Consider the following 27297-nt stretch of genomic DNA (forward strand, 5'->3'; position numbering starts at 1 on the left):
GTACATTTAGCAAACACCATTTTCCCTCATTTTCTGCTGAAGCCTCAATGTTGTGTGTTGGTTTTATTTTATTTTTTTAATTTTTAATTTAAATTCCATTTAACATATAGTGTATTATTAGTTTCAGAGGTATAGTGATTCATCAGTTGCATGTCATTTCCCGTGCTCATCACCTCATGTACCCTCCCTAATGTCCATCACCCAGTTACCCCATCCCCCAACCCAGCTCTCCCCCAGCAACCTCCAGTTTGTTTCCTCTGATTAACAGTCTCTTATAATTTGTCTCCCTCTCCGTTTTTTGGCTTATTTTATTTTTCCTTCCCTTCTGCTATGTTCATCTGTTTTGTTTCTTAAATTCCACATGAGTGAAATCATATGGTATTTGTCTTTCTCTGATTGACTTATTTCGCTCAGCATAATACCCTCTAGTTCCATCCACTTCATTGCAAGCGTCAAGATTTCATCCTTATTGTGTATGTCCAACATACACAATACTCCAAAAACATTTGTTTAATGGACGAGAAACATTATCTGCGATTCCTTAATTTTGACTTCCTAAAGCATAGGGCATTCACCTATGTCCTTGTACTCTTCCTTGTCTTCTAGAGATAGTTAATAAACACTTTCTGTTAGTGTTACCATTAATTCTTCTTTCCCAACCAGTTTTTCCCCCCTAAGGAGTCAGTTTTATCTTACACAACAGGACTCCATTCAGCTCTCACGTCAGAGGTGTGACTTATTGATGGACAAGGAAGATGATCCGTGGATAGACATACAGATTTATATTAAGATATATATTAACATATTATGTGGCACATGTAATAAATATTAACTGATAAACTAGCATCAAAATTATCTAGACAGTTTTATAGACATTCTATGTATTTAGTGTTCAGGATTTTTATCCTATTGCAAAGAATGCATAAGAAGTACCCCACAAAAATTGTTTTTGTGTGGGAGTGGGTATCACATCATAAAGGCCCAAGGATTTGGGGTGATGAGGCTTTGGGGAGTCTTGATGCACCACCCCACCTCTGGGCACCTACGGATGCGGGCCAGGCAGCTAGCCTTGCGAGGGAGGGGGGAACAGAGACTGTTCTAAGTCCCCGTGGACACTTGCAGATGCATGCCCACAAAATAATTTTAAGAAAAATGTATTAGAATAGTGGAGCAGTTAGTTAACTTTTTGCAGGTCCATTTTTGATCTAATACTAGAGATACCTAACTTCTCTGAGAGGAATGTCTGACATGTATGAAAGGGTTATATTCAAAACATGACCCAAATATTTATTTATCTCTGTTGATGTAAGAAATCAGTTTATTTATAATTTCCTTCAACTGCAGGCATCTACAAACATGTTCTATCTTAAAAAAAAAATTAGAACAAGCAACTAACAGAAAAACCACAATTATAGAATTAGAGATTTTAGAGTCATCCAAGACACATGTACTGTTTTAAGAGACTATGGGACATGGAATGTTAACAATCTTCATTGTCAGAGAACTTCCTAAACTTTGTCTGAATGTCTCATGCATCACTTGAAGCTCATTTCCTCTCATTGAACAGAGGCAGGACAGCTGGCCAGCAGCTTCCATCTGCCCCGTCCTCAGTCCTCTCTGCGTTACAGAACACCCTTATGAAATGGGAGAAGGCCAATCTGGAACAACAGTAAAAACTCAAAAAACAAAAAACAAAAAAACTGTGTGGAAAACAGTATTTTAAGCTGAACTTTCAATGGGCCTATAGATCGGGTCAGGGGATGGGCCAAAACACTGAAGCACTGTCCCTTGAATAATTCAGATTAATTCTTAAGTAGTATTAATGAGGTCATAAAACACCAGGCTTGGAAATTAAAGATGTTTATGTCTCATCAAAAAGTCTTTGAATGTAACTATCTGGCATACTGCCAAAAGGGCAGCTCTTTGGGGGAAAACCCTATGCCAAAGGCCAAAGAGGCAGCTGTGTTATTCAGCTCCTGAGAGCTTCCAACTCAACACCCACACAAGCTCAATTATGAGCAAATTAAAGGGATCCAGACTGAACATAGTAATTCTGGTAATTTAAATAAATAGAGGAAAGTCTACAATTAGTAAGAAAAGATTGATTTTCTGGAAAACCCAGAAAATGACACCCTAACCCCTTTGAATAAGCATAGTTACATCCAATTATTTAAAAATAAATTTCCTTTTATTCATCATTTTAATCATTTCTGATCTGTCTTAAAGGTGGCCACATGCATTCCAGCAAAAGTATTCACAAAATATTGAGGCAGAACAGCCTCAACTCAAAAAAAAAAAAAAAAAAAGAAAGAAAATCTATAATGGATACATAGCAATTCATGAGATTGAGTAAAATTGTAATCAAAATTTTATACCTACTTTTAGAGCACATAGATAATGCACTGTACATTTCTAACTTTTTTGAGTCGGACAAAAATTTATAGTCATCCAGGAAGAACAAAGATTAACTGTTGTGGAAATCTATTACCATAACTCATTATATTATTAACAAACAAAATACACATGGTCATTCTGTATAGATCCTTAAAACTCACTTGATAAAATTCAACATCTGATTAAACTGAGTAAATAAACTCTTTTAAGAAGCCAGGAATATGGGGTGCCTGGGTGGCTCAGTAGGTTAAGCTTCTGCCTTCGGCTCAGGTTATGATCCTAGGGTCCTGGGATCGAGCCCTGCACAGGGCTCTCTGCTCAGCGGGGAGCCTGCTTCTCTTCCTCTCTCACTGCCTGCCTCTCTGCCTACTTGCGATTTCTGTCAAATAAATAAATAAAATCTTTATTTAAAAAAAAAGAAAAAAAGACAGGAGTCAGGGATGACTCTAAGCTTTAAAAAAAAAAAAGAAGCTAGGAATACAAGGACATTTATGTAGTTAAAAAAAAACATTTCTTCTATTAAGAACCATCAGTGAAGTTATAGTTAATGCATACACCCCATGGAAACATTCTTGTTTAATCTTTAAATTCATTCTGATGAGCTGATCTGAAGTTCATGTGGAAGAGTAAGACCCAAAGTGATTTTACAAAAGAAGAAAAATCAGACAAAATTGTTCCTGTAAGTTATCAAAATATAGTGTAATAGCACATTAATATAAACAAGGTGACACTGGCATGGAAGAGACAAATGTGTCAATAGACTATGTCTAGAAAGTGACCCGTGTATCTAAGGAAACTTAATATTCAATGTTAATGCATTCTGCTTTAATGGGGAAAAAATGTAAATGTCAATAAATGTAAAAGTCGTGACATTTATTGTCATGCATAAACATTTTTCCACCTCACACACCATGGATAAATATATTACAGATTGGTAAATATTAGAAGAAAAAAAGCCTTCAAAGGTACTAGAAGAAAATAATGTGATAAGTATAGAACCCAGAAGTCATGAAGGAAAAGATAAAATTTTTTTTACTATGAGACTAAAATCTTCTTCATAGTAAAGGATATCATAATCAAACTAAGATGACAAATAATGGATTGCAAGAAATTCTTTGCAGTGTACATAAATTTTTTTTTAAAGATTTTATTTATTTATTTGACAGACAGAGATCACAAGTAGGCAGAGAGGCAGGCAGAGAGAGAAAGAGATGCAGGCTCCCTGCTGAGCAGAGAGCCCAATGTGGGGCTTGATCCCAGGACTCTGGGATCATGACCTGAGCTGAAGGCAGAGGCTTTAACCCACTGAGCCACCCAGGCGCCCCACATAACATTCTTTTTAAAAAAAGATTATTTGAGCGAGAGGGTGCACACGATGTGCGCACGCGTGCCTGCACTCACTTGTCCGGGGAGGGGCAGAGGAAGAGAATCTTCAAGCAGACTCCCTAGTGGGGAGCCTGACCTAGACCGCCTAGATCTCACAATCCATGAGATCATGACCTAGCCAAAACCAAAAGGTGGATGCTTAACTGACTGAGCTACCCAGGTGACCCCATAACAACACTTAGAATTAAGAAGGGGAAACATTTTTGGGAAAGGATATACATTAGCCAATCATAAGATGTGAGATACAAATGGATTCCCTGGGGGAAAAACACAAAGCAAAACAAGGCCCAAACCAAAGAATACCCTAAACTCTCAGTCCCAAATTCAGTCAAAAGGGGAAAAGTAAATTGTAAATCCAGATTTATTCACATAAAACTGTGCCACTGTTATAAAACACAACACACGATAGAGATACGTGTACACAGAGGGTGCAGCAAATAGACCACTACACTTTCATGGCAAACAATTTTTAAATGTTTGTAATGTTTTCATTCTTTTCCTTTCTTTCTTTCTTTTTAAGATTTTATGCATTAATTTGAGAGAGACAGAGAAAGAGCATGAGCAGCGGGGAAGGGCAGAAAGAGAGGGAGAAGCAGACTCCCTGTGGAACAGGGAGCCCCATGTGGGACTTGATCCAGGACGCAGGCACTTAACCGACTGAGCCACCCGGGCATCCCTTTTAAATCATGTTTGTATCCTGGGATGAGAACACTTTTTTTTCTCACAAGAGCTGTCTATCCTTTGAAACTTAAGTGCAATCAAGCAAATGGAACTCACTCACCTATAAAATAATTTGAACATAATATGCAAGTGGAAATGCTAGCCTAGACTCGCAACAAAATTGAAACAAAAACAAAGGTACTAATGGGGGCACTTAGCCTTCGAAGACTCCTGCAGACTTTGGAAAGGAGAACTATCCAACATAAAGGGCTAGATAAACAAAATATTTTACCTTTTTAAATTTTGAACCATAGGAAACTGCTATTTATCCAGGCCCCCAAGTAGTCAAAAACATTACTTTGATATTCGGCCGAAATACCTATCAATGGATGGATGGATGGATGGATGATTGATTTTTTTTTTACTTTTTGAAGATTGGATCCTGACCTTGCTATCCTTATAAGCCTAGTCACTACCCTTTTTAGTAAATATAATCATTCCTTAGGTTGGCCCACCACTATTTATAGAAAATAAAACAACTTAGCAATAATTGTTTCACCTAATCAAACAGGAAAGACACTTCCAAATGTTTACCATCTGGTATCATCTGAGCTTCTGCACCAAGAAAATCAACATGTTTATTGAGCTCCCTCAATTGTTTTGGGGACAGGGTTCTGAACGGCTCTAGAATGTTGTCCTCTGCCAGCCTGTTAGCTTTATGTTGGCATTTCCTGGAAGAGACTGAAACTTGGTGGTGTATAAAATGTTTATTGTATTTTACCACTTCTGCTGTCTGGTACATTTAAGCCACAGCTCTGGCACCTGTGTCCTAAAGAAAACAGCTTGTGACATCTACCCAGTGAGGTAAACTGAGGTAAACTGAACAAACGTTACTATTGTTGTTTATGGTAGAAGTCCAATAGAACGCAATGAGTGACTGCCAGCTACACATATTTTGGAAGGGGTATTTCAATATAAAAAAATGAAAACTTCTTAAAAACAAAGTTTTCAGTAACAAAAAATATAAATGGAAATACTGTTTCTGGATACAGCTTAGGTTTTATTTTTACAGATTTGATAATAGTTTTTCTTTCTTAAAATGGGTGCCTTCCCCCCTCCCCAGCCCTTTGGGAGATTTTTTTGGAATCGTACTGCTGGTCACTTTTTTGTTTTAATTAAACTAGGAAAATAGTAATATAAATTTTCCCCAAATTAAAGGAGATTTTTATGTATTCATTTTCTTTGTAGAGTAATTGGGAAGATGGAACAAAAGACGTTTATTAAGTACTTTATTAATCAGTTTCTCCTCAAATTATTAGTAATAACCTAGGTCAACATCCACATGATTCCTTTGGTTTGTAAAGGTTCAAGCTGGAGAAAAATCCCCTTTTCTGACCTGTGTTCAGGCTTTCCATCCCCCTCTCGCTATAGGTGAGTGGAGCAAATGTATCCGAGTGCTCTAGTTAATTTATAGAAAGCAGAATCAATTTCTCTTGTTTCATCATGATTGAACATTTTTCTGAACTCCCGTAAATGAGTAAGAGATAAGTACTACTTATCAGATTGTTTCGTGGAGCACGTGGTTTTGATTATTCTATATTCTTGTTGCTAACTAATGAAATATGCAACACGTCTCAAGAGAAAACATTTGCAAAGCACGGCTTGTGAGCACCCACCAGCAATGGACAGTTGCTGAGGTTTTATTTTGCACTGGCAGCCCTCTCATAGTCCTCTTTCTCCAACAGCCCCTGAGAACACAGAGATGTGCTTGGGCATCTGAGATGTCTTCTGGAGTCCCACATCCTAGGACCTGGAGGACACCGTTTCCAGGAACACTCACTGTGCTCTAGCAGCCAACAGTCACCCAGAAATTCCCCACAAAGCTCAGGACCTCAATGAGGTCGTTCAGGCATGGACCCAGGGTACCTCGACACCCTCCATCTGGCAACGTCCAGGACCCCTCTCCCCTCCAGTGTTAACAGGATCTGGAGATGGGCATTTAAAGAGAGAGGTCTTCCCCACTGTTGCCATCTCCATGCACTGAACATAGAGACGGGAAACCCCATGGAAGAGGACTCATTTAACCATGTTATCTTCCCAGGTCCTGCAGCAGGGATGTACACGAGAACCGCAAAGTCACTGGCAGAAGTGAGTGTGCAAACCCGAAGGCCGGTGAGTTACCGATGCTGATGGCATCCCAATCACCCCGAAGGAATGACCCTATTTTTCTGACCTAGATGGACCACCTTATAAAAATGTCATTGACCTCGCTTTTAAAAAGGGGGATTACAGTTAAATGTGTGAATGGAGACTGGAAGATGGGATGACCAATGTCCCCTCCTCCAGGCTCCGGCAGACGCCCTCCCCCCCCCCCCCCAAGGTTGGAGCTGAGGAAACAAAGGGAGGACATTCAGGAAGACTGACGGCGGAGGCTGGCGCTCCCCCCACCTGGGCCTCCCTCGCCCTCACTTACCAAGGTCCATGCTCTTTGAGGCTTTCAGATTCATTGACTCGGGCTGCCTGGCCGGTGTCACAGATCTGAAATGGATGTGCTGATCTGGAAAATACGCCGCCGAATCTACCCCAGAGCTGTGGAAAGAAGCCATATGCTGTACTTCGATTAAGAATTTAAAAAAAAAAAAAAGAAAATATCTTTTTTTTTCTTTTGGTCAAGGAAGCCATTCCCATTTTGAACCCAGCCCCTCCTCCTCCCCTCTCCAGCTCCCAACCATGTCTTTTCCACCAATTCTGGAATCTTGGGTGGCTTTTATGAGATGGAGCGACTCTATTTTTCTGTATTTTATCACACTCTACAATTTAAATAAAATATTCTCTGGCTAATATCATGTTTTCCTCTTCACTGGTTTCTGCTAATTGGGATTCTGCTGTAACCATATATAACTTCAAATGGGAAAGCCAGGTTTGGAAGGAACTGGCATTTCAAAGGAGGTCAGCAGATTCGCAGAGCCTGAAAGCAGGGTTAAGAGATCTCGGAGGGCTAAGCATGTCCTTCCTTTAAGAACAAGTGAAAGCTTGGGTCCTTTAGAGAAGACCATCTTGCAGAAAGACTGCTGGCTGTGGTGGCTTGTCTCCGACTTTATTTAGGCCCATTTCCTAAAACTAATGTCCATACCGAGCAAACAGTCTACTCATTCATAACACAAAAAGGAAAGAACAAGAAAAGCACCGGATATTTTATTTATTTGACTTGAGGATGGAGGGTATTATACAAGGGAATTGCAGACAATGCCTGATTTCTTGGTCTAGAAATAAATCATATTTTTAAATTTCGTGAGTCAAATTACGGCTGCTTTCTCCCCTCGTATTCTCATATATTGAGAAAGTTAATATGGGGGCTCATTTCAGCATAACTTTATTCTAGTTTTTAAATACAGGAATTTCTGGTAAATCTGAAAGGACTCAGGTTGAGGTTTTCAAACAGTTGGGATTTCACACAGTCAACACTAAAACAATCATAAAAAAAAATGAACTACGATGAACGAGAACCCTTTGAAAATGTACAGGGGATCTCCAATTCTTAACCAAATATGCCAAAATAAGTTTCATCTTTTCTTAAAACTCATTAATTCCGCTCATTCAATATTGCCTTGCGGTGATATTAAAATTAAAATGCAGCAATCATAACACTGCTGAGTAAATGAACCTCCGTTTCTGTAATATGGTGGGGCTTAAGGAAGTACCCAGGACCGGCAGCCGAGGACAGAGCTTGGGAGTCCAGATAGCGGAGCCTCGCTGCTTAGTTCTCCATCCTGGCTCTGCCCCTGACTAGCTGTGGGACCCACGCACGTTACTGAACCTCTCTGTGTGTCCATTTCCTGATGCATGAAATGGGTCTAACACCACTTCTTAATTCATGGGGTTCTTAAGAGACAAAATGAGTTCGTAAAGTAAAAATAAAAAGACTTAAAAAGTTGGGAATAGGGACGCCTGGGTGGCTCAGTTGGTTGAGCAGCTGCCTTCGGCTCAGGTCATGATCCCAGCATCCTGGGATCCAGTCCCACATTGGGCTCCTTGCTCGGTGGGGAGCCTGCTTCTCCCTCTGCCTCTGCCTGCCATTCTGTCTGCCTGTGCTCGCTCTCTCCCCCTCTCTCTCTCTGATAAATAAATAAAATCTTAAAAAAAAAAAAAGTTAGGAATAGATTGTGGCACAGAGTAAATGCCAGTAGATACATTTAGGAAACAACTAAGCAGGTAAATACATAGACTATCAATTTTTGCTTTTCAAGTCATCTGTATAATTTTTTCCAGTCTCTTCTCTTTCTCTTTTTTGTCAGGGTTTCGGTAGACCTGGGACTAAGAGCCCTTCCTTCCTTCTATTTATTTTCAAATTTTTTCCTTTCTCTTTAACAAATACTATTCATTTATTTGAAACTGTGATAAGGCTGACACGCAATGTTCTACTAGTTTCAGGTATACAACACAGTGTCTCCTACAGGTTTATGTCTTCTGCTATGCTCAACACGAGTGGAACTAAGGGTAATGTGTGGCAATGATTGGAAGCCTGGGCTAGAGAGCAATGTGGTACTCGTCCCCACAAGACAGTGTTAGGATGTATAAAGTTGTAAGAAAGGAAGTTACGGTATATGCTAATAGTAGTGCCTAGAACACAGTGACAGCTCAATAAAAGGGAGCTGTTAAATCTCTCCTTTATTTCTGTAGGTTAGAGAGGTCCTCAGACATCCTTCAGTGAAGAAATTATACATGGTTTCATGAAAATTTCTCAAGAAGTTCAAATCTACTCATTATAAACTTTTTTTGGGGGGGGGTGGGGCTTCCTCCTAGGTATCTGGCTTATATTTTCAATAGCTAAAACCAGTGCCACATATGAAGTATATTAGATGTGGTCGGGAGGGATGACAAAGTACGCCAGTTGTGAGCAAAACTTGCACCACAGGCCTGGCCTAACAGCAACGCTCCGATTGTTTTGGCCCATTTTAAAGAACAATTCTGAGAGGCAACTGTGAACACGAGCTTCCCCCTGAGCCTTGATGTTTTGTAAGGACTTGCCTTTCAATGTGTTATTCAAACTTTATTTGCACTTAGTTTCACACCCTTTGATCTCTTGCGATGATGTGGTTTTAGTGTCAGAGGGTCTCCTGGCCTTCACCGAATCCGAGAATTGAAGAGCCGGAAGGCATTAAAGGTCACCTCATCCAACTTTTCATCTTGTAGATAAGACACTGGGGCCCAAAGAGGAGGCTGCTGTTCCAAGGTCACACAGCTGGCCAGTGGCAAAGTGAAGACCAGAGACTGGGGTTTCTTTCTATTGCCTTTCTCAGAGCCACCGAAGCTTTGGCTAAAATGGCGGCCAGCCTGTGGCACAGGTGCTGCGGCTGCTGACTCCCTGGTCATCAAAACATTCCCTTTTGGGGCAGAGTCACTCCCCGCTCTGACACTGCTTGCATTTTGGCTTAGCTTTGTGCTTCAGTGCTACACACCATGAAACAAAAGGAAAGCAAAGAGTTAACCCTAACAGATGCCCCGTGTTACACTGAAAGCCACTGGGGAAGTGGTTTAGGACCAACACGAATATTCCTCATTAAAACTTTGGTCGTACTGTAGTTAAAGAGCTCTGCTCAAGGGAGACTATGGGAATCTACCCAACTGAGGAACACATTGGTTAACCCACCTCGCTGTCTTATTTTACCAAACTAGGCATTAATTGACAAATTAAATACAAGAACTCAAATTTTTTGAGACTCTTGGGAAACAACAATTCTCATCCCCATTGAAAACAGAAAATCAAGGTGGCAATGCCCCTCCCCTCCATATTACAGCAGGTAAGGATCTCTCTAAATAGAGTGGATTTTTTTTGGTATAAATGTTTACGTATAATGAAGGCTGATCAAAGAATTAAAAACTGCTTTCTACAAATGAATGTAACAAATGTTTGTGTGTGTGTGTGTGTGTGTGTGTGTGTGTATACACTATACATACCTGAATATACCCATTAAATTGATGATAGTGATTTACACATCTGTTGCCATTGCTTTGACCATATGTACATTTTGAAACCTTTAAGAGAAGGGCCCATTTTACCATGGTACAAAATAAGAGATAAGGCAAGATAAGGCTGATCTTTAAGAGGGAAGTATAATATGAGAAATTATAGGGTTAGAGCCCACACTGTGTGCATTGGCTACATGAGCTCATTCACTTAAATATTGAAGTGTAGTACTGAATTAGTGTGAGAACATCTTAGACATGTGAGACTAGAAAGACCATTTGTAATTTTACACGGCATACTGGATGTTTTTGGAGGGAAAGGGTGACACAGTGGTTAACTATAAAATATGACATGTTTTAATTTTGAAGAAAGTTAGTATGTGCTCATGGCTGAGTGGGCCGCCATGGAGGCTGTGGGAAGCTACAAGATGACAGCAGGCCAAAGGCACATTTTAGATAAAGGCCACGTTTTCAGCATGAACAACCAGGGAATCTATCAAACAGAAATGATACTCAATGTCAAATTATGCTGCATAATGAATAAATAAAGGTAGCAGGAAACATATGCCAGTGTCCTGAATGCGGTGACAAATCAGGAATGTGAAAGACATGTAAGACCCAGCCATGAATGTTCAAGGACAACTGTCAGAAATCAAAAGGAAGGAGAAGAAGATTTTGAGAGGTAGGGCAAAAAAAAAAACCACAAGAAACACAAAACCCAAAAAACTCTGAAGTCTCAGGTGTCCATCCATGCGTAGGCGTTGGCAATTGGCTACTCTGAGTGAGAGGAGATGCAGAAAGGAAGGGAGGGGGTGAGGGGAGAGACGGACCCAGTGAGCCCAGAGCGAATGGAGAGGAAAAAATATGAACACATAGGGAATTCGACATATTCTGTTTCCCATTTGCCTTAAACCCTCCCTAAGATATAACAGTAGGAAATATATTTCCTCTATATTTATTTTTCATTTAGACACATATATTCTAAACTTCTGTCCAATAATTGGAGACATAATACTACAAGGAACTTCAGTAAATTCCGATGTCATTTTGGTTCAAGGTTGGGGCATGAAGTTCGACCACATTTGCGTCTCACTTCTCATGCAAGAGTTGTTTAGTTGTTTTCTGTCTCGCAAGGCTGGCTACATCCCTAAAGCACCACTTTCCCCTTTTAGAGGGTTTTTACTTTTTTTTTTTGAAAGCCAGGCAGCCAGCCTCCCTTGCTCAACCCTCCTGGCTCCCTTCCAACTCTTCCTCCACCCCAAGTTCCCCATATCTGACCCATCCCCGCTGCTGCCGCCGGTCACCTAGGCAACGCAACAGCTTGCAGGATGGCGCAGGTCACGAGATCTCAAGGGGGAAGACTTGCAAAGCTTTACATTTGCTCCTTCCATCTCAAAAATGTCTTTGGCTCTGCGCCTTCCCCTCCGGCCATGCTGTTCCTCTCTCCACTCTTGCCAGCCCTCTCCTTTCCTGCCGGTCCCCAGACTGTCCTTGTTTATGGCTTTCCCTAGCCACAACTGAACTCACTCAAACTGATACTGTCATCGGCACCTCCTTCCATGCCCTCTCCCACCTCCCACCAGCCCCCACCCCCCAAAATCTGTGGAGGCACTGAAGAAGCCAAAAAGGCCATTGCTAAGTCCTGGTAACTCCATCTCTGCAGTATCTCTGATGCCCTCTCTCCCCGGAAGAGGTTTCTCATCTGAAAGCTTCTCCCCACCCTCCCCAGCACACATCCTTAGTACCTTTCACTGCTACTGCCCTAGAAAATGTCCAAAGAGTCTCTGGTTTCCAGCAGACATTAACCTTTCTCCATCTCCCTAATGCCTGTTGCACACGACTAAAACCCCGGTCTTATCATGCTCTCTGCTGAAACTCTACCACAAGGTTTGACCATCTAATGAAGGAAGTTTGTATTTCTTATCTTTTCATTCTAGCATCTGGCCAGTGAGCCATGATACAAGTTACCCAAATCGACTTCCTTTCCCAGCTGCCATGCTGTTCCTTCTACCCTTCCCTCTCGCTGAAGTTCCCCTCCTTCCTGGGCTTTTCTTATGTCTACCTCCAACTCATAATTTGTGATTGAGCTGAAACATCGCTTTTCCCATAACATTTCCCCTGATTCCTCTATCTGGAAGCATTCTATTCCATCTTGGATGTCCAGAGCATTTTCCATATACCTCCTGGTAAATATCACTTGGTACCCTGCGTGCTAGTTGTCATTTTTACCCCTTGGCCTACCATCTTCTTGAGAGTTGGGTTTATATCTGATTCATCTTTGCATTATCCCAACACTTTTGCATGTATACACAGGAAAACAGTAAAATAGAATGAATGAAATTATTTCTTTAATGCCTTTTGTTATGGCTGACAAACCGTCATTTTTGATTCAGGTTTGAGGCCAGCAATGGAAGTGAATGGACAAAATTAAATATGTCCACATTTTCTTTCAAGAAACCCCTAGAAAACTGATCTAGAACATTAGTGTCATTATCCATCCAGTCGGTGAAATTGTATTTGAGTCAGATAGCTGACTTCGAAAATGTAGGAATCAGGGATAGCTAAATATAGGTAGGCTTTCAGCTAATAGAGTTAGCTATACTCTTTTTGTGTCGCTTTATTTTTAGCAGATTGCAATAAAAAAGCATAATAGGAATGACACCAGCATTGCTGCAGGAAAAATGGAAAAATTTCACAGGATTATCCTGGGACATAGAATGGAATAAAATACACAGTTTTTAACAGCCATAATAAATACAGAAAATAGCAAAGGGACAAGTTAATGATTTTTAAAACTCATCAGAAGAACAAAATCTATGAACGCCACTAGTCAGATGGTGTGTATACTTAGTAAATCTCTCTCTCTCATGCTTGTGAGATTCTAAAAATTATTGATTTTTTGGGTTTCTATTACACAGTGGATATAATATTGGGTACTCTTCTCAATATTTTAGATTATATATGGTTTTGCTTTAATTTTTAGATTCCATTAACTTTCTTGGAACATTTTAAAAATGCCTTTAGGGTTTGCCAATTACAAACAAAACAACAACAACAACAACAACTAAGCTTTATAGCCTCTCAGTTTTGTTTTATTCCTTCCTATAGAACCTTTTGAGTTCTCTGGTTTTTCAACATGATAAAAGAAAGTTCAACCATTTCCTTAAATATTTTATAATACATGATGAATCTTAAATTCCAGGAAGCAAAACATGAACACTCTCAACTATTAATTTTAGCTATGAGAAGTTTTCACTGAAAAAGAATTATAGATGCTATGAGATTTCCATTCTGGAAAGAAATAGAGTTAAAATCAGGCTGCGGGGTTTTCCCAGAAACACCGTAATGGGGAACGTTTACGATCTATCATTTTATCAATACCTGTGGCTGTAATCTTCAAGGCCCAATTCCAGAACGGGATGTGGTGGTGGAGAAGGTGGGACCTCAGGATCTGCCCATCCGTCACTGGGAAGCAACAGTACTAAAAAACAAAGAACCAATGAAGCTGTGGTCAGTGGGAGGCGGAACTTTTGATGCCCGGCTTGCTTTCAGTCCATCTCACAGATGTAATTTTCACCAACACATAAACCAACCTGAAATCAATAAGTCCTCCTACAGAACTGATTCAGGATTTGTATGGGAGCCAATGCAGCCCTGTATGAGGAAATCTGAGCCCACTAATAGGTTTTACACTGGTGGCCTGTCAGCAACCCATGGCAAGTCAGGATCCTGCATCTTGGATATCTTTTCCCACCTACAGAAGGCTGAGAGTCGCTCCTGATGTGTGTTCTGCGGAAGATTAACAACGCCATCTCTTTCATGCCTTCACGATTTTGTAAACAAGACTCTCTCACGAATAGGCTGGATTATGCGGTGATTGTGGCGTCACCCTGGTGACAAAAAGTACTTAAAAAATGAGATACTTTAGATTTACTCACCATTTCGAGATGGTAGAGGGGTAAAAATACTCTTTTTGCATCTGAACTACAGTGGAAAGATGGGGGTTGGAGGCCTTGGAAGCAAAAATCTAGGGTCAGACCTGGTTTTCTCACCTACCTGATGTGTTCATTTTTTTTCAATCTATTCTACTCTGGAAGAAATAGACATGTATCCTGACACTTACTATGACAAATAACAAGCGGGCGTGTTGAGATCTTTCGTAGAGCAGACACTGTGCTAAGCATTATGTACATTATGTCATCTAATGCTCATCCTTATTACCCGCGCTAACGAATGTATGAAAAGCCTGAGGGAGCGGCCTGGGAGAGAGTCGAGTTGGTGTAGCGAGGCTGCCATGTCTCCATCATGGCTCCCACTGCTGTGGGAATTTGGCCCAACTATTAACCTCTCTGAGCCCCAGTTTTTGAAATCTCTAAGGTGGGGTTGAGAATAGCTTCATTAGAGGAATATGAGGAGGATAGAAGACGGTGCATATTCACACAGATTTAGAAATGCAAAGCACTAATAAGCAACTAAAAGATTATCCTTCCATACCGCCTAAACTCTACTGTGTATCTGTTATGGTGAGAGATTTGGTAACATGTGGACCCTATTTGTTCTTGATTGCCGGAACAGGAGAAAAGTATCTATCCCTATGAAACAGCTGCTGGTAACAGAAGCTGCTTGACTGTCAACACACTAGGTATGATGGTTACTTTTACAGTTAACTTGACTTAGCCCAGAATACCCAGATAATGAATCATATATTATTCTGGGTATTTCTGGGATGGTGCTTTTTGGGTAAGCTTAGCATTAAAAACAGTAGGCAGAATAAAGTAGACTGTCCCCCCCCATAATGTGGGTGAACCTCAAGGCCTGAGTAGAACCAAAATGCTGACCCTCCTCTGAGTAGGAGAGAATTCTTCCTTCCTGCCTCTGTTCAAACTGAGACACTGGGTTCTTCCTGCCCTTGGACTGAAACAGATATATTGACCCTTCCTGGGTCTCGAGTGGGCGTTCAGGATGGGACCGCTCTGTTGGCTCTGGTCGGTCTCTAGCTTTGCTCATTCATTTCACAGATGTTGGGGCTTGCCTGGTTCCATCCTCATGTGAGCCAATTTCTTACAATAAGTCTCATTATATTATATGAGTTATTACATCTTATTATGTATATGTCATATATGTTATTATGTATTTTATATTATACACTATAATATATATTATTATATGATGTATAATATAATGTCTATTGTACATTAACTACATATGACTACAAATCCATCCCATTGGTTCTTCTATAGAGAATGCTGCTCAAAGCTCTGCCCCAGGGACTAGTAGAAAATGGAGGTAATTCTGGCAGTGCTGACACATCCCTGGGGTGGAGGCTGGAAGCAGGAGATCTGAGAGGCGGGGTAACCGGGGTACAGAAGCACAGCGAGCAAAGGCAGTCGATACTGTCCCCCTGCACTGCCTCCCACCCAAGTAATCTAGTGATTTGGTAATAAAGTGGCAGTTAGGCAGCCAGAGAAACAGAACAGAAAAATACACCATAAACTAGAGAAAAGGCACATACTGGGACAACATTCCCACTGGCTGTCATGTCTCTACCCTCAACTTCTCAGCCCGTCTTTCACACTGGTGATGGAGCTGTGATCATGTCACTTGGCCTCCCCAAAACATTTCAGGTGCACACAATAGCTTAGAGCATAAAGGTCTCTGCCCCGACAGATAACATCAGCTCCTTATCGCCCTTAGCTACCCAGGACTTCTTACTGTTCCCCAACCACCAGCCTGGGCTTTCCTGCCTCCGTGGGTTTGCTTATGTAAACGCAAAATCCACTGGCATCCATCCAAGTCCCACCCTTCTCTCAAGATCCACCTCAATATGTTTAGGGCGGGCGCAGAGAGTACCCGTGCTCACTCTGTTCCTCCTTTCTTTCTGCACATATAGACCCCATTTCCCAGGCTTCTTTGCACCTAGATTTATTCTGGCCAATAGTAGGGGAGTTGCTCTGACCATTTACATCCCCAGTGTCAGTGGCTACGGAAGGGTACATTCTCTCCACCTGTCCCATCACCTAGCGGCCAGCAGGAGTGGAGGAGTCTCTAGAAAATGGGCCAGAGGGACAGAAGGAGCCCAGGTCCCTCCATCACCGCACGGAGCACAGTGCCCGCCCTCCTTCCACCACGCCTCATTGGCTATAATTAAGATAAGAAAAATACTTTCGCTGTCTTTATCCACTGACATTTGGGGTTTATCCATTACTATTATGGAAGACTATTCCATTTATAACATTTCTCACATGCTGCTTCTGCAATGAGCTATTGATCTATCATCTATGTATCTAGACCTATTTCTTACTGGATTATAGAGAAACGCCTCCGTGCCTTCCTCTCCTTTCCCTCCTCTTCCTCAGATGCTTCAAGTTTTATTACAATTGTTACCTCTACATTTTTTTAGAGAGAGAGAGAAATTGCACTGGGGGGTAGGGCAGAGGGAGAGGGAGACAAGCAGACTCCTTGCTGAGCAGGTTGCCTGGCATGGGGCTTGATCCCAGGACCCCGAGATCACAACCTAACCTGAAATCAAGAGTCAGGTGCTTAAGTGACTGAGCCACCCAGGTGCCTCTGTTACTTTTAATTTTTATTTCATCCACATGAACAACCTACATAGTTTTTAAGTATCTATAGGTACAGAGGCAAATACCTTCTTTGTTGATTCTCTGTTCCTGGTACATTTTTAAACAATGGTATAAGGAATAGTTTTTCTCATGGCCCAAACATCTCTATTAACCCTCTCTCAGTGCGAAAATGTGGAACTCTTTTCTCCAAAAAAATAATATTTCTGGATTTCACCACACGGAGCAGGTTAAGTCTTGATGGCCGTCCTGTATATTTGCCTGGGAAAACTGACAGCGCACCCTCCAGTAACTGCTTCATTCATGACCCAATGACCCTGATTTTAATCATTTTTTATTTTTCTTACTTGTTTTATAGACTCCATCCTGCTAGGGCCAGATCAGAAAAGAAGAGTGAAAGAGATTGCAACTTAAGACAAGGGCTCACCAGGCTATGGCCCTGGTCCAAAACAAGCCCATCATCTGGTTTTGTACATAAAGTTTCATTGAGTTATGCTCATTCATTTACACACTGTCCATGGCTGCTTTTGGATTACGGCGGCAGAGCTGAAGAGCTGAGACAGAGATCCCTTGGCCTGCAAAGCCTAACATACTTACGAGCTGGCCTTTTACAGATAAATTTTCATGACTCTAGAGTTAGATTTTTTGTTTTAATTGATAAAAATGTTAAAGACTATTATTGAGGGCTAGTACAGCAATTGTATTCTTTTTTGAATCGCTGATGGTGTATTCTGCACAATGGAGGTATCTAACAAACATCAGGCAAATTGAAAAGTATAATTCAATTTCTGATCACAACTCCACAGGGAGTGTCTTATATGCTACAGAGGGGTGGACATGAGCTGGTTCCCCAGAGAAGGCACATTAGGAATAATTATACATTATGTGTCTGCCCAAAGGACCCCAGGGAACATGGATCCAGTGAGATGGGACACACAACCAAAGGGGCTTGATTTGGGGTGGGGATGGAAGTCCTACAGGAGCCCTCCCTGGGTGGTGAGCCTGGGAAGACTTAGGGCAATGGGTGACTTACACATGGGGCTAGGGTGCAGTTGAGCTGAAAGGGGGGGCAAGCAGGGGTGGAGCAACAAAGGGGGAGACAAGAGCAATGAAAAGAGAACTAATAATAAACCAGAGGCAAATGATGCTTATTACTACTACTTAACCATTATGTAGCCAGGGCTGAGATCTACCACCAAAATTCTTCAGAAAATACAGTGTTGGTAATTTGTATTCTTTATTAACATTTAAATGCGTAATAGGATTTTATAAGTAAACCCCTGGGACACAGCCCCCATCCTGACCCCTGGCCATCTTGGGGCTTGGGGCACCACACTCATTCTACTGCAGGCACTGCTAGCCATTCTCCAACACAAATGTGAATTTTCTGGTGTTACAATTTCTGCAAACGTTAGTTCTAAAAATGCCTTTTCCATGGAACAGCTTGACAGGAGTATGTGTATATATATAAAAAAATAACCAAGGAACTGTGGGTGGCATGTACTATTATTACAAAAATAGATGGAACCCCGCATATCAACATTGGGTTTTTAAATATACAAAGGAAAGGAAAAAGGGAAGAAAAAAAGAACTGAATGTTTTGGCTGTAACAGTTCCTTTCCTCACTAGACATTACATTTTGTCAACTCAATCTTGCTTTTCTGAAGGGGCTCCTTAAAAAACCTGGTTGTGTTGAGTCAACACTCAGGTTTCAGAAGAAACCTCTTGCTACTTCATTTGCATCTGAAACTCAAAAGCTCTCAATGGTTCACAACATTTTAAATGTTTTGAATATGAAAATGAGATGGTGATCAGGATGTTCTACAGCCTCCTGTTTACAAATTCTATTATATATATTTTTATCTCTAAGTCAATAGGCTTACATAAAAGTAAGAAAATTTCATCTACTGCTCTCTTATGATTAAAATTTAATGAGTCTAATGCCTTGATAGGTCGAATTCTTGGATATACAAGGAATTCTTGAATATACAAAGAAATAACAGCAACAGATTTTTCCTGCTTTAAAAAAAATAATGTTTGATGCAATCCCTGCTTGAAAAAACTGGATTTTTTTGGGGTCACTTTGGAAAACTGACATGAGGACAGGAAGTAAAGCAGGAAACTTGCAGATAGCTGACCTGCATGGTTTTTCACTGGTGTAAAAAGTTGTTCTATCTGGAGCTAAGTCTCAAGAGAAAGAACAGATAGAGACTCCCAGTGGTTGTCTGGGGCCACATGTACCCAAAGGATGTAGCTGGTCAGTGGAAATACAAACTCAGAACATTCTATTGACATTTCAAAGTATTATGACGTTTTGTTTTTAGCATGTGCTTTGACTGGACTCTATTATTTGAATTTTTTTTCCTGTTTATATCCTCACACTTCAACTAGTTCTATAATTTCATAATTTTGGTTGCTCCTGTCCCTTCTAGAGATAGTGTCCCATTTCCTTGAGCATCTCAGTGTCCTCTAAAAATAGTCTGTATAATTACCACTCCAGCATCAATATTTTATAGTTATTAAAAATGAGGGGCATCTGGCTGGCATACTTGGAGCATATGACGCTTGCTCTCAGGGCTGTGGATCTGAGCCTCACACTGGGTGTAGAATTACTCAAAAAATAAAATCTTTAATAAAAAAATGAAACAAGATAGGGGATAATGTGCCCACTACGCCTTTGGATGTCACTGGTATAATTAGGAATAACACCCTGAACTTGGATTGTCACTGTATCACATGATTCTTGAGAATAAAATGCCAATCAAATTATGTAAAGCCTAGATATTTTAATACACATGGCAATGTTCTTGATCATTATATGGACATGGTTGAGAGAAGGCTGGTCTAGTATGTGGAAAACTTGCTGTTCCTTCCCCAGATTCTCCTGCTACTGTGATTTAAGGTCTTGGAAAGAGATCTCGCTTTGTCAAGACAAATTTTAATTTCTTAAAGAAGACGAGAAAAGACAAGAGTATTTCTTTATCTGACACAAAGTCAAGTGAGCCTTTAATCACATTTTTGGTATCAGGTGAAAGGACTTCAACAGTTTCAAGGGACCAATGTAAGACAGGGTCCATGCTGTGGTTTAGGCAATGAACTGGAATCAGAGACATAGGGGCTGAATCCAGGCTCTGCATGGACTAAGTATGTGGTCTTGGGTTAATTATTTACTCTCTGTTTCTTCATCTGTAAAACGAGGATAATAGTATTACCCACTTCCAGTGTGCATGTAAATTGCTTAACACAGAACCTAACAGACAGTAAACACTTAATAAATAAATGGTCACAGCTGTTGCTGCTACTCTCACTAAAATGGACAAAGTCAGAGAAAAAGACAACGTCTCATTCTGATGAAACAATTCTCAAGGAATCTGAGATGGACAAGCCTATTTTGATGTAGTTAACTCAGAGTTTCAACTTGTTCCCACATAAATTCAGATAACATGTTAAATGTGAAAAAGAGACAGATTACATAAATAGTACCTGCGTTCAGAGGCTCACTATGGAACCACTATGTGGTGATGATGTAAAATATTCAGTGACATAGTGAGATGATCATAATGTGTATTAATTAAAGAGCAATTTCCTAAACATTATATATATTTCATTTTCACTTCATTTTATATATGCATATTTGCATGAAGGAAAGATTTGAAATACAGATGTAAAAATGTTATCGATTAGTATTTTTGATAGTTAGAAGGATGAATGAGTAATATTATTAATAACATTATTGCTTTTCCCTAAATTTTCTGTAAGGAATATGCATTGTCTCTGCAATACAAAAAACTTAAAGTTATTTTTATAAAATGACATTCAGGGAAATAAAAAATAATTTTTTTCTTGGTGACCCACAGAATGATTTTTTAAAAACAAAGTCCAAATGTTTTATATCCAGAGCTCTACTAGTACTAGAAAATAAAGGAAAGACAACATAGTGAGGAATAATAAGAACATTCCAGCTGTTACAGGATGGTCTCATTCATGGTATTTACCACACTCTTCCTAGAACCCGTAAATCATGCAATGACCGCCTTATGGTTTAATACTAGTCTGCACTTTTTTTTTTTTTAAGTTTAATAGTTATTTACATTTGGTAACTTTCAATAACGAAAAGATTGTTAAAAAAAAAAAACAAACAGTTTGCCATTTTGTTTTTCCATGCTGCCATTTTGTTTTCGTTTGGTTTGTTTTACACATAATCCTCCGTGTTTGGGGCAGCAAACACAGAAACTGTCACTTAAACTGGAGGCGATGCCAGGAATCTGCTTCACAACTTCTGAGTCAGCTCTACCACACATCATCTCCCCATGTTCATGACTCAGAGGAACAAAGCCTGCACTTGGTCTAATTAACTTCCCTTTGTCCTTTTAAAAAAATATATAGTCTTGTGTTTTCTCCAGCCATTTGCAGCAGATGGAAATGGACAGACTCTTACCTTTCTGTTTGTCCTGCGAACTGTAAGTGCCGAAGGGATGCAATGAGCTGTTATCATTTCTCCTGGAGGTGGTTATAGTGTTCTGACAATTCTCAAAGCATGGCTTAGAAAATGCCCCGCACTCTGCAGGCTCCTAAGAAATGAAAATAAAAAATTACATTTGCTTTTTTAATACGTTTGAACTTGGTCCATGAAAGCAATGTAGGAGAATGATCAGTTGATGAATGAGCTCCCAAAAGTCTACTGCATATACACTCTCAACTGGAAAATCAAAATGGCCCTATCAGTTAAGACATCTTCGAATGCGAGATACAAAAACTACTGACAACGTGGTGCTAAGGACTGGGATGACTCATAGCCAGCACCAAAGAGGATTAACTTTATCATTCTTTCCCCCCACTTACAACTGGCTTCTTTCAAATTTTCTTCCATCTGGGAATACAGCTTGTGGCAGTGTCAACACAAGAAGAACAGTTCATGCCAAGGGTATTTTTCTGCCAACCAGCTGGTTCCTCTCTCTCTCCCTCAGCGACTAAGTGCATATGCTCTAGGACAAGTCAGAACCTAAGCAGGTTTGCCACTCAAACGCCAGGAGTGTTTCCCACTGTGGACACCAGGTCTGCTGGCCAGAAGCTAAAACAATCTCAGTGACAATGTCAGACAGGGGTTCTCCTGAGCTTCCCCCCCCCCCACTTTTTGATGTTTTTCCCTCCTGTTTGAATGTGGACAGCCTTCCAACAAATTCACAGTGTCCTCAAAATGGCTGTATCCAGAGTAACATGCCCACAAACCATGTTACAGAGGTGTGAAGAGGGAGCTGAGGGGAGCCAGTTCTGGAGAGCTCCAGGAGTCTGATCAAGAGGATGGAGACACAAAGAACTGGGTTCTGCGCTTGCTCAGGTTATGTGTCTTTCTCACAGATTTCAAGGAAGTCACCTGGACGCCATCTCACCAGTGTGCCCTTGACCATGTGTGAGAGAAGCAGGATGCAAGAGAAACAGAGATCCCATCTCCCAAACTCTCTACTTTGGAGCAAAGCATTTGGCCTGAATAATTTTATTATACTTTCCTCTCACTCACGAAAACTCAGTATCCTGCTAAACAAAATATTTAAAACATTCAATTTATACATTCTTAATAATTAAAATGTTTTCAGCTGCTGAAGTTCTCTTAGCTTCTTGTCGAAGCTTGTAACACTTTTCCCACACGTAGTGTTACCCTCTGCCTCTGTACTGTTAGTCAAACCAGACTCGGCCAACAAATCCTAAATGAAAGCCCGAGCCTCAGCAGGTAGGAGAGGTAGGACTTACTTCTTACTTCACCTAGCCTTGTGCTTCAACAACAAGAACCAAAAAAAAAAAAAAAAAAACCAACAAAACTCTGCTTTCCCAGCTCTTTGATAAATGACACCATCGATATCCTAACAACTGATCAGTAACCAGCCTAATTAAAGTATTCAGCTTGTAAAATAGAGCTGTCGCGGAGCCCTCCATTAGCGTCCCAGCCAATAAAAAATATAATGGATTTTTAAACATATTCTGCTTCTACCAAGATGAGCTTGTAGAGAGGAGGGAAATGTTTGGGGGGGAGGGGGGAGAAAAAAAAACAGGTCATAACCCATTTTTTAATACTAAGTCTCTAGGCTCAAATAGAATTACAATTGAACTTCAAGCTCGCCCTTTGAAAAACATGTTTCTGTTTAAAATGATTTTGATTCAATCAAGGATTCATTATGTATTCTTCACGAGGTCCTCATCAAAACTGTTTACGTATCTTGTACATCTGGGTAATGTGGGAAAATACTCCAACAACTATATATTTTGACTTTCCTTAAGTAGCTCCTTTAATTTTTTTTTATATCAATATAATGTTCAAGTAACCGTTTTGGTATTCTTGCCAGATCTAACTAATTGATTTGCCTGAATGTATGAGCAGTGCTGAGACCTTTTTCTCGGGTCTGCTGCTTTTTTATTGTACCTGAGGGTGACTGTTTCTCCACAGGGGACACAGCAAGAGCAGGAGTGCACGACATATGCTTTGACACAGCAAAACACAGAACTGGGAGAGAAATAGCTGCAGACGGTTTTTCTATTTTTTTTGGATTTTTTTCCAATTTAATAAAGATGAGCTGTACATCAGCAGCTGCTGTCTTCATAAGAGAAAAATGTTCTTTAATCTTTGTGGGTACCACAGAGATTCCCGAGAGCTGAGAGCATCAAGTGCCTGCGCATTCCCCATGGAAAGCGTGTAAATATTAGGGAAACTAAAAAGGGACCTTGTTTAAATATCCTCATCAAAATTGTGAGGCACCTGGGTGGCTCAGTGGGTTAAGTCTCTGCCTTTGGCTCAGGTCATGATCTCAGGGTCTGGAACAGGCCCCACATTGTGCTCTTTGCTGGGTGGGGAGCCTGCTTCCCCCACCCCCTCTCTCTCTTGCCTGCCTCTCTGCCTACTGTGATCTCTGTCAAATAAATAAATAAAATCTTTAAAAAAAATTGCTTGTCATCCCATTTCTTAATTCCCAATTAATTTCCTAGTGAACTACATTAATAAGACACTTCCAAGGATGGGCAACACACCGAAAGTTTAGTACTTTCTTCTGATGGAATAATTGTTAACCCACGTCAGAGTGGGAGACCAGAAACTCGTGCAGTGAAGAAGAATGTAAATGATAAAACGTCACAACTAGAGGAGCCCAAGTACAGAATGCTCACCCAGCAGGCACACGCCCATTTTAGAGAAAGACATGAAATTAGGGAAGGGGAGAGATGGCAGACATAATTCTTAACAACCTTGTTCATTTTGTTCTTTCTTTCTCTTCTTTCTCCCTTAACTCTTGCTATTGGCACAGGAATGGTACTCTACAGCAGTGCCTTCCAGACTTTTCTCTTAGTTGAACTATCTTTGTTCCAAGAAATCTTAAGGGACACATAATACACAGATACCCAGAGGGGTAGCTTAGGGGCCCATGGGCCATCCTTCACACCAACGGGGTACCATGAATCCCAAGGCTCTAGGGTAGGACTTAAATTAAACCAGAGAGGAGGCAATTCCACCATGGATGGGAGCATTAGATGAGGGTTTTATAACTATGTACATAAGTAAAATCCATTAAATATTCATGGAAGCCGCTCTGTCACTTAAGCAGACACAAATGTTGAAAACGAGTTGGCTCATTATATATAGTCTCCAGTAATTGGCCAATTTACATTTATTTAACATTTACAAGGTTATGTACAGAAGAGTAAAAAGGTACAGTTACTCTCTTCCAATAGCTGATAATATAACAAAGTGAGATCTAGTTTATAACTTTACTACTTCAGCTGACCCTCTCAGATAAAGGAGGTCTCAGAGGCATCTTTTATTCATTCATTCGACAATATTTATTAAGTGTCTACTGTGTGCTGGGAAATGAGGATACAGTAAGGGATAAAATAGACAACAGTATCTGTCATCTGCAAGTTCCAAGCACTCAGCTAGGTATGTCTTCACATGGTCAGAAAATGCACAATCTGGGAGTTTCGCTCAAGTAATCCAAAACTTTAGAGCCTACGCTTTTAACTACTACGAACAATAGTAGAAGGTAGTTGAAACTTAATTTGAAAAATCTTTTGGGACGCCTGAGTGGCCCAGTGGATTAAAGCCTCTGCCTTCAGCTCGGGTCGTGATCCCAGGGTCCTGGGCTCAAGCCCCACATCAGGCTCTCTGCTTAGCAGGGAGTCGGCTTCCTCCTCTCTCTCTGCCTGCCTTTCTGCCTACTTGCAATCTTTGTCTGTCAAATAAATAAATAAAATCTTAAAAAAAAAAAAAGAAAAATCCTTTTTAAATTTTGAGTTAAACATATTATTAAAACTAATATTTTATATTAGTGTTTTGTTAACAGTATTCTATGTTAACTCTGAATATTACCATATTACAAAAACATTATTTGTCCTCAGAGAATATCTGTGTGATGCGCTCATGTTTTTCTTAACTCTAAACTGTGATCAACCATTTTCTGAAAATATTCTTTTTAAAGATTTTATTTATTTGAGAGAGATCACAAGTAGGCAGAGAGGCAGACAGAGAGAAAGGGAGAAGCAGGCTCCCTGCCAAGCAGAGAGCCCAATGCGGGACTGTGCCAACGGCAGAAGCTTAACCCACTAAGCCACCCAGGCGCCCCTTCTTAAAATATTTTTAAGAGCGTTTAATAATTATTTTTCATATATAAAAGAAAATAACGTTTTAGGAGTATTTTATAATTATTATAAATATATTAATATACTTTATAATTTAATACTATAATTGTGTAATATAAATATAATTGTATATAAGTGAAATGTTTAGGGATAACAGCAATCAAGAATACTTTATGCTTACACTTTATGTGTAGGCAGAAATATTTCTTGCGTTAAAAAAATCCATAAAAAATCATGATAAAACAGTGCAAAAATACTTATTTAATTAAAAACATTTATTTAATATAACATGAAGCAAGGAGCTTGCTTAATAAATCAAGTTTTGAATTAGTTAAGTTCCAGGTCTATATTATCTACATGCACATTGTGGGGGAAAACATACTGCATTATATCAGTCTTTACACTAAGCACTGTATACCTCTGATTAAGAACTTTCTAAAGTATGGACGCTATAAGCACATCAATCAAAAAAGTATTTAAAGATGCTATATAGTTTAATAGTTTACTACATAAATGAAGTCCAAAGTCTAGAAATTTCTGGGGGGGAAAAAAAAAAACTAGAAAATAAGGACCTGTTAGATTTGATAAATTACTTACTTGATATGTACATATTTATACCTTCTAGTTATACCTATAATATACCACGTGTTTGCCACCTAAATCCATCAGAGCCCTTCTGGGGCATATTTTCCCAGTTTCAGGATCAGTTTGATACTAAGTGATGGAACTCTGCATATTTTAGGTGGCCATTTGGGCAATTTGCTGAGGGAATCAAAGACATGCGTCACCTCCAGTGGTCTCTCTGGTCTCCGCAGAATCACCAACTGGATCATCCCTCGAATGTTTCCTTCCATGGACATCGATCGCCTCAGTGTCTCCATAGCTTCGTGGTTGGACTTTCCCAAAAGAGATTCCCCGTTAACGGCAATCAGCTGGTCATTCATCCGCAGACGACCATCCTAGGGCAGAGGAAAAAAAAAATGTATGAAACAGAGAAAAGTATGGTGATGATGGATGACTGTTTCAGGACAAGTTCAAGTTTAGAAAGAAAAAAAAAGGAAGAAGAAGAAAAACCCCCCAGCCATTAGGAATGATTTATTTTCTATGGCACAACAAGTTTCTGGAGCTTATCAAATAGTTACAATAGTAACAATAATTAAGTGTGTGAAAGTATGTTTTTGAAATCTCAGAGTCCCAAGCTGCAATAATTTAGACATTTGTGTAATATCTCCTACCTAAATCTTTGGCAAGCATGCTAACCTAGCCTGATTCTGCCATTTTCTCTGGCAGGGACTGTGTTGGCTCATGGAAAGGGGGTTTGGAAGCAAAAGGAAGTGGTCACATCACTTGAAACAAGGGTTTGCATTTGCAGGCACAGAGAGACTTTATGCTTAAATGTTCCATATTTGACAGTGGTGATAAGTCTCCTAGAAATTACCGCTAGCTCTGGGAGTTGCTAGTCTGCTGGTCTGCAGAACAACACAGAGGTGTGCAGTGAAGGACCAATTTGCTATGGCATCTTCTGGCAGAAAAATCACGACAAAGAAGACTGTCAAGGCCTGTTTGCAAGGAGGCTCTGACTGATGAGTACTTTTACCCAGAATCTTCAGGAAACCACGTACTACAAAGTGCACTGAAGCCCTACATGTGCTTCGCAGCCTGGACCCCCGTCTAAATCACTTCGAGGCACTAGTTC

The 27297-nt window shown here is 40.2% G+C and overlaps 1 protein-coding gene across 3 annotated transcripts in view; it reads right to left on the reverse strand.

The window, feature by feature from the left end:
• PARD3B (par-3 family cell polarity regulator beta) overlaps nucleotides 1-27297 on the reverse strand; it is a 1047303-nt gene that overhangs the window by 393606 nt on the left and 626400 nt on the right. For all 3 annotated transcript variants that reach the window (XM_059168302.1, XM_059168301.1, XM_059168303.1), the window contains exons 12-15: nucleotides 26390-26560; nucleotides 21424-21556; nucleotides 13789-13888; nucleotides 6914-7029 (exon numbers count right to left, since the gene is read on the reverse strand). In XM_059168302.1, coding sequence (XP_059024285.1) covers nucleotides 6914-7029; nucleotides 13789-13888; nucleotides 21424-21556; nucleotides 26390-26560 — 520 coding nt within the window. The remainder of the gene's footprint in view (nucleotides 1-6913; nucleotides 7030-13788; nucleotides 13889-21423; nucleotides 21557-26389; nucleotides 26561-27297) is intronic.

The sequence above is a fragment of the Mustela lutreola genome, chromosome 3, assembly GCF_030435805.1.
Source record: "Mustela lutreola isolate mMusLut2 chromosome 3, mMusLut2.pri, whole genome shotgun sequence".
NCBI lineage: Eukaryota > Metazoa > Chordata > Mammalia > Carnivora > Mustelidae > Mustela > Mustela lutreola.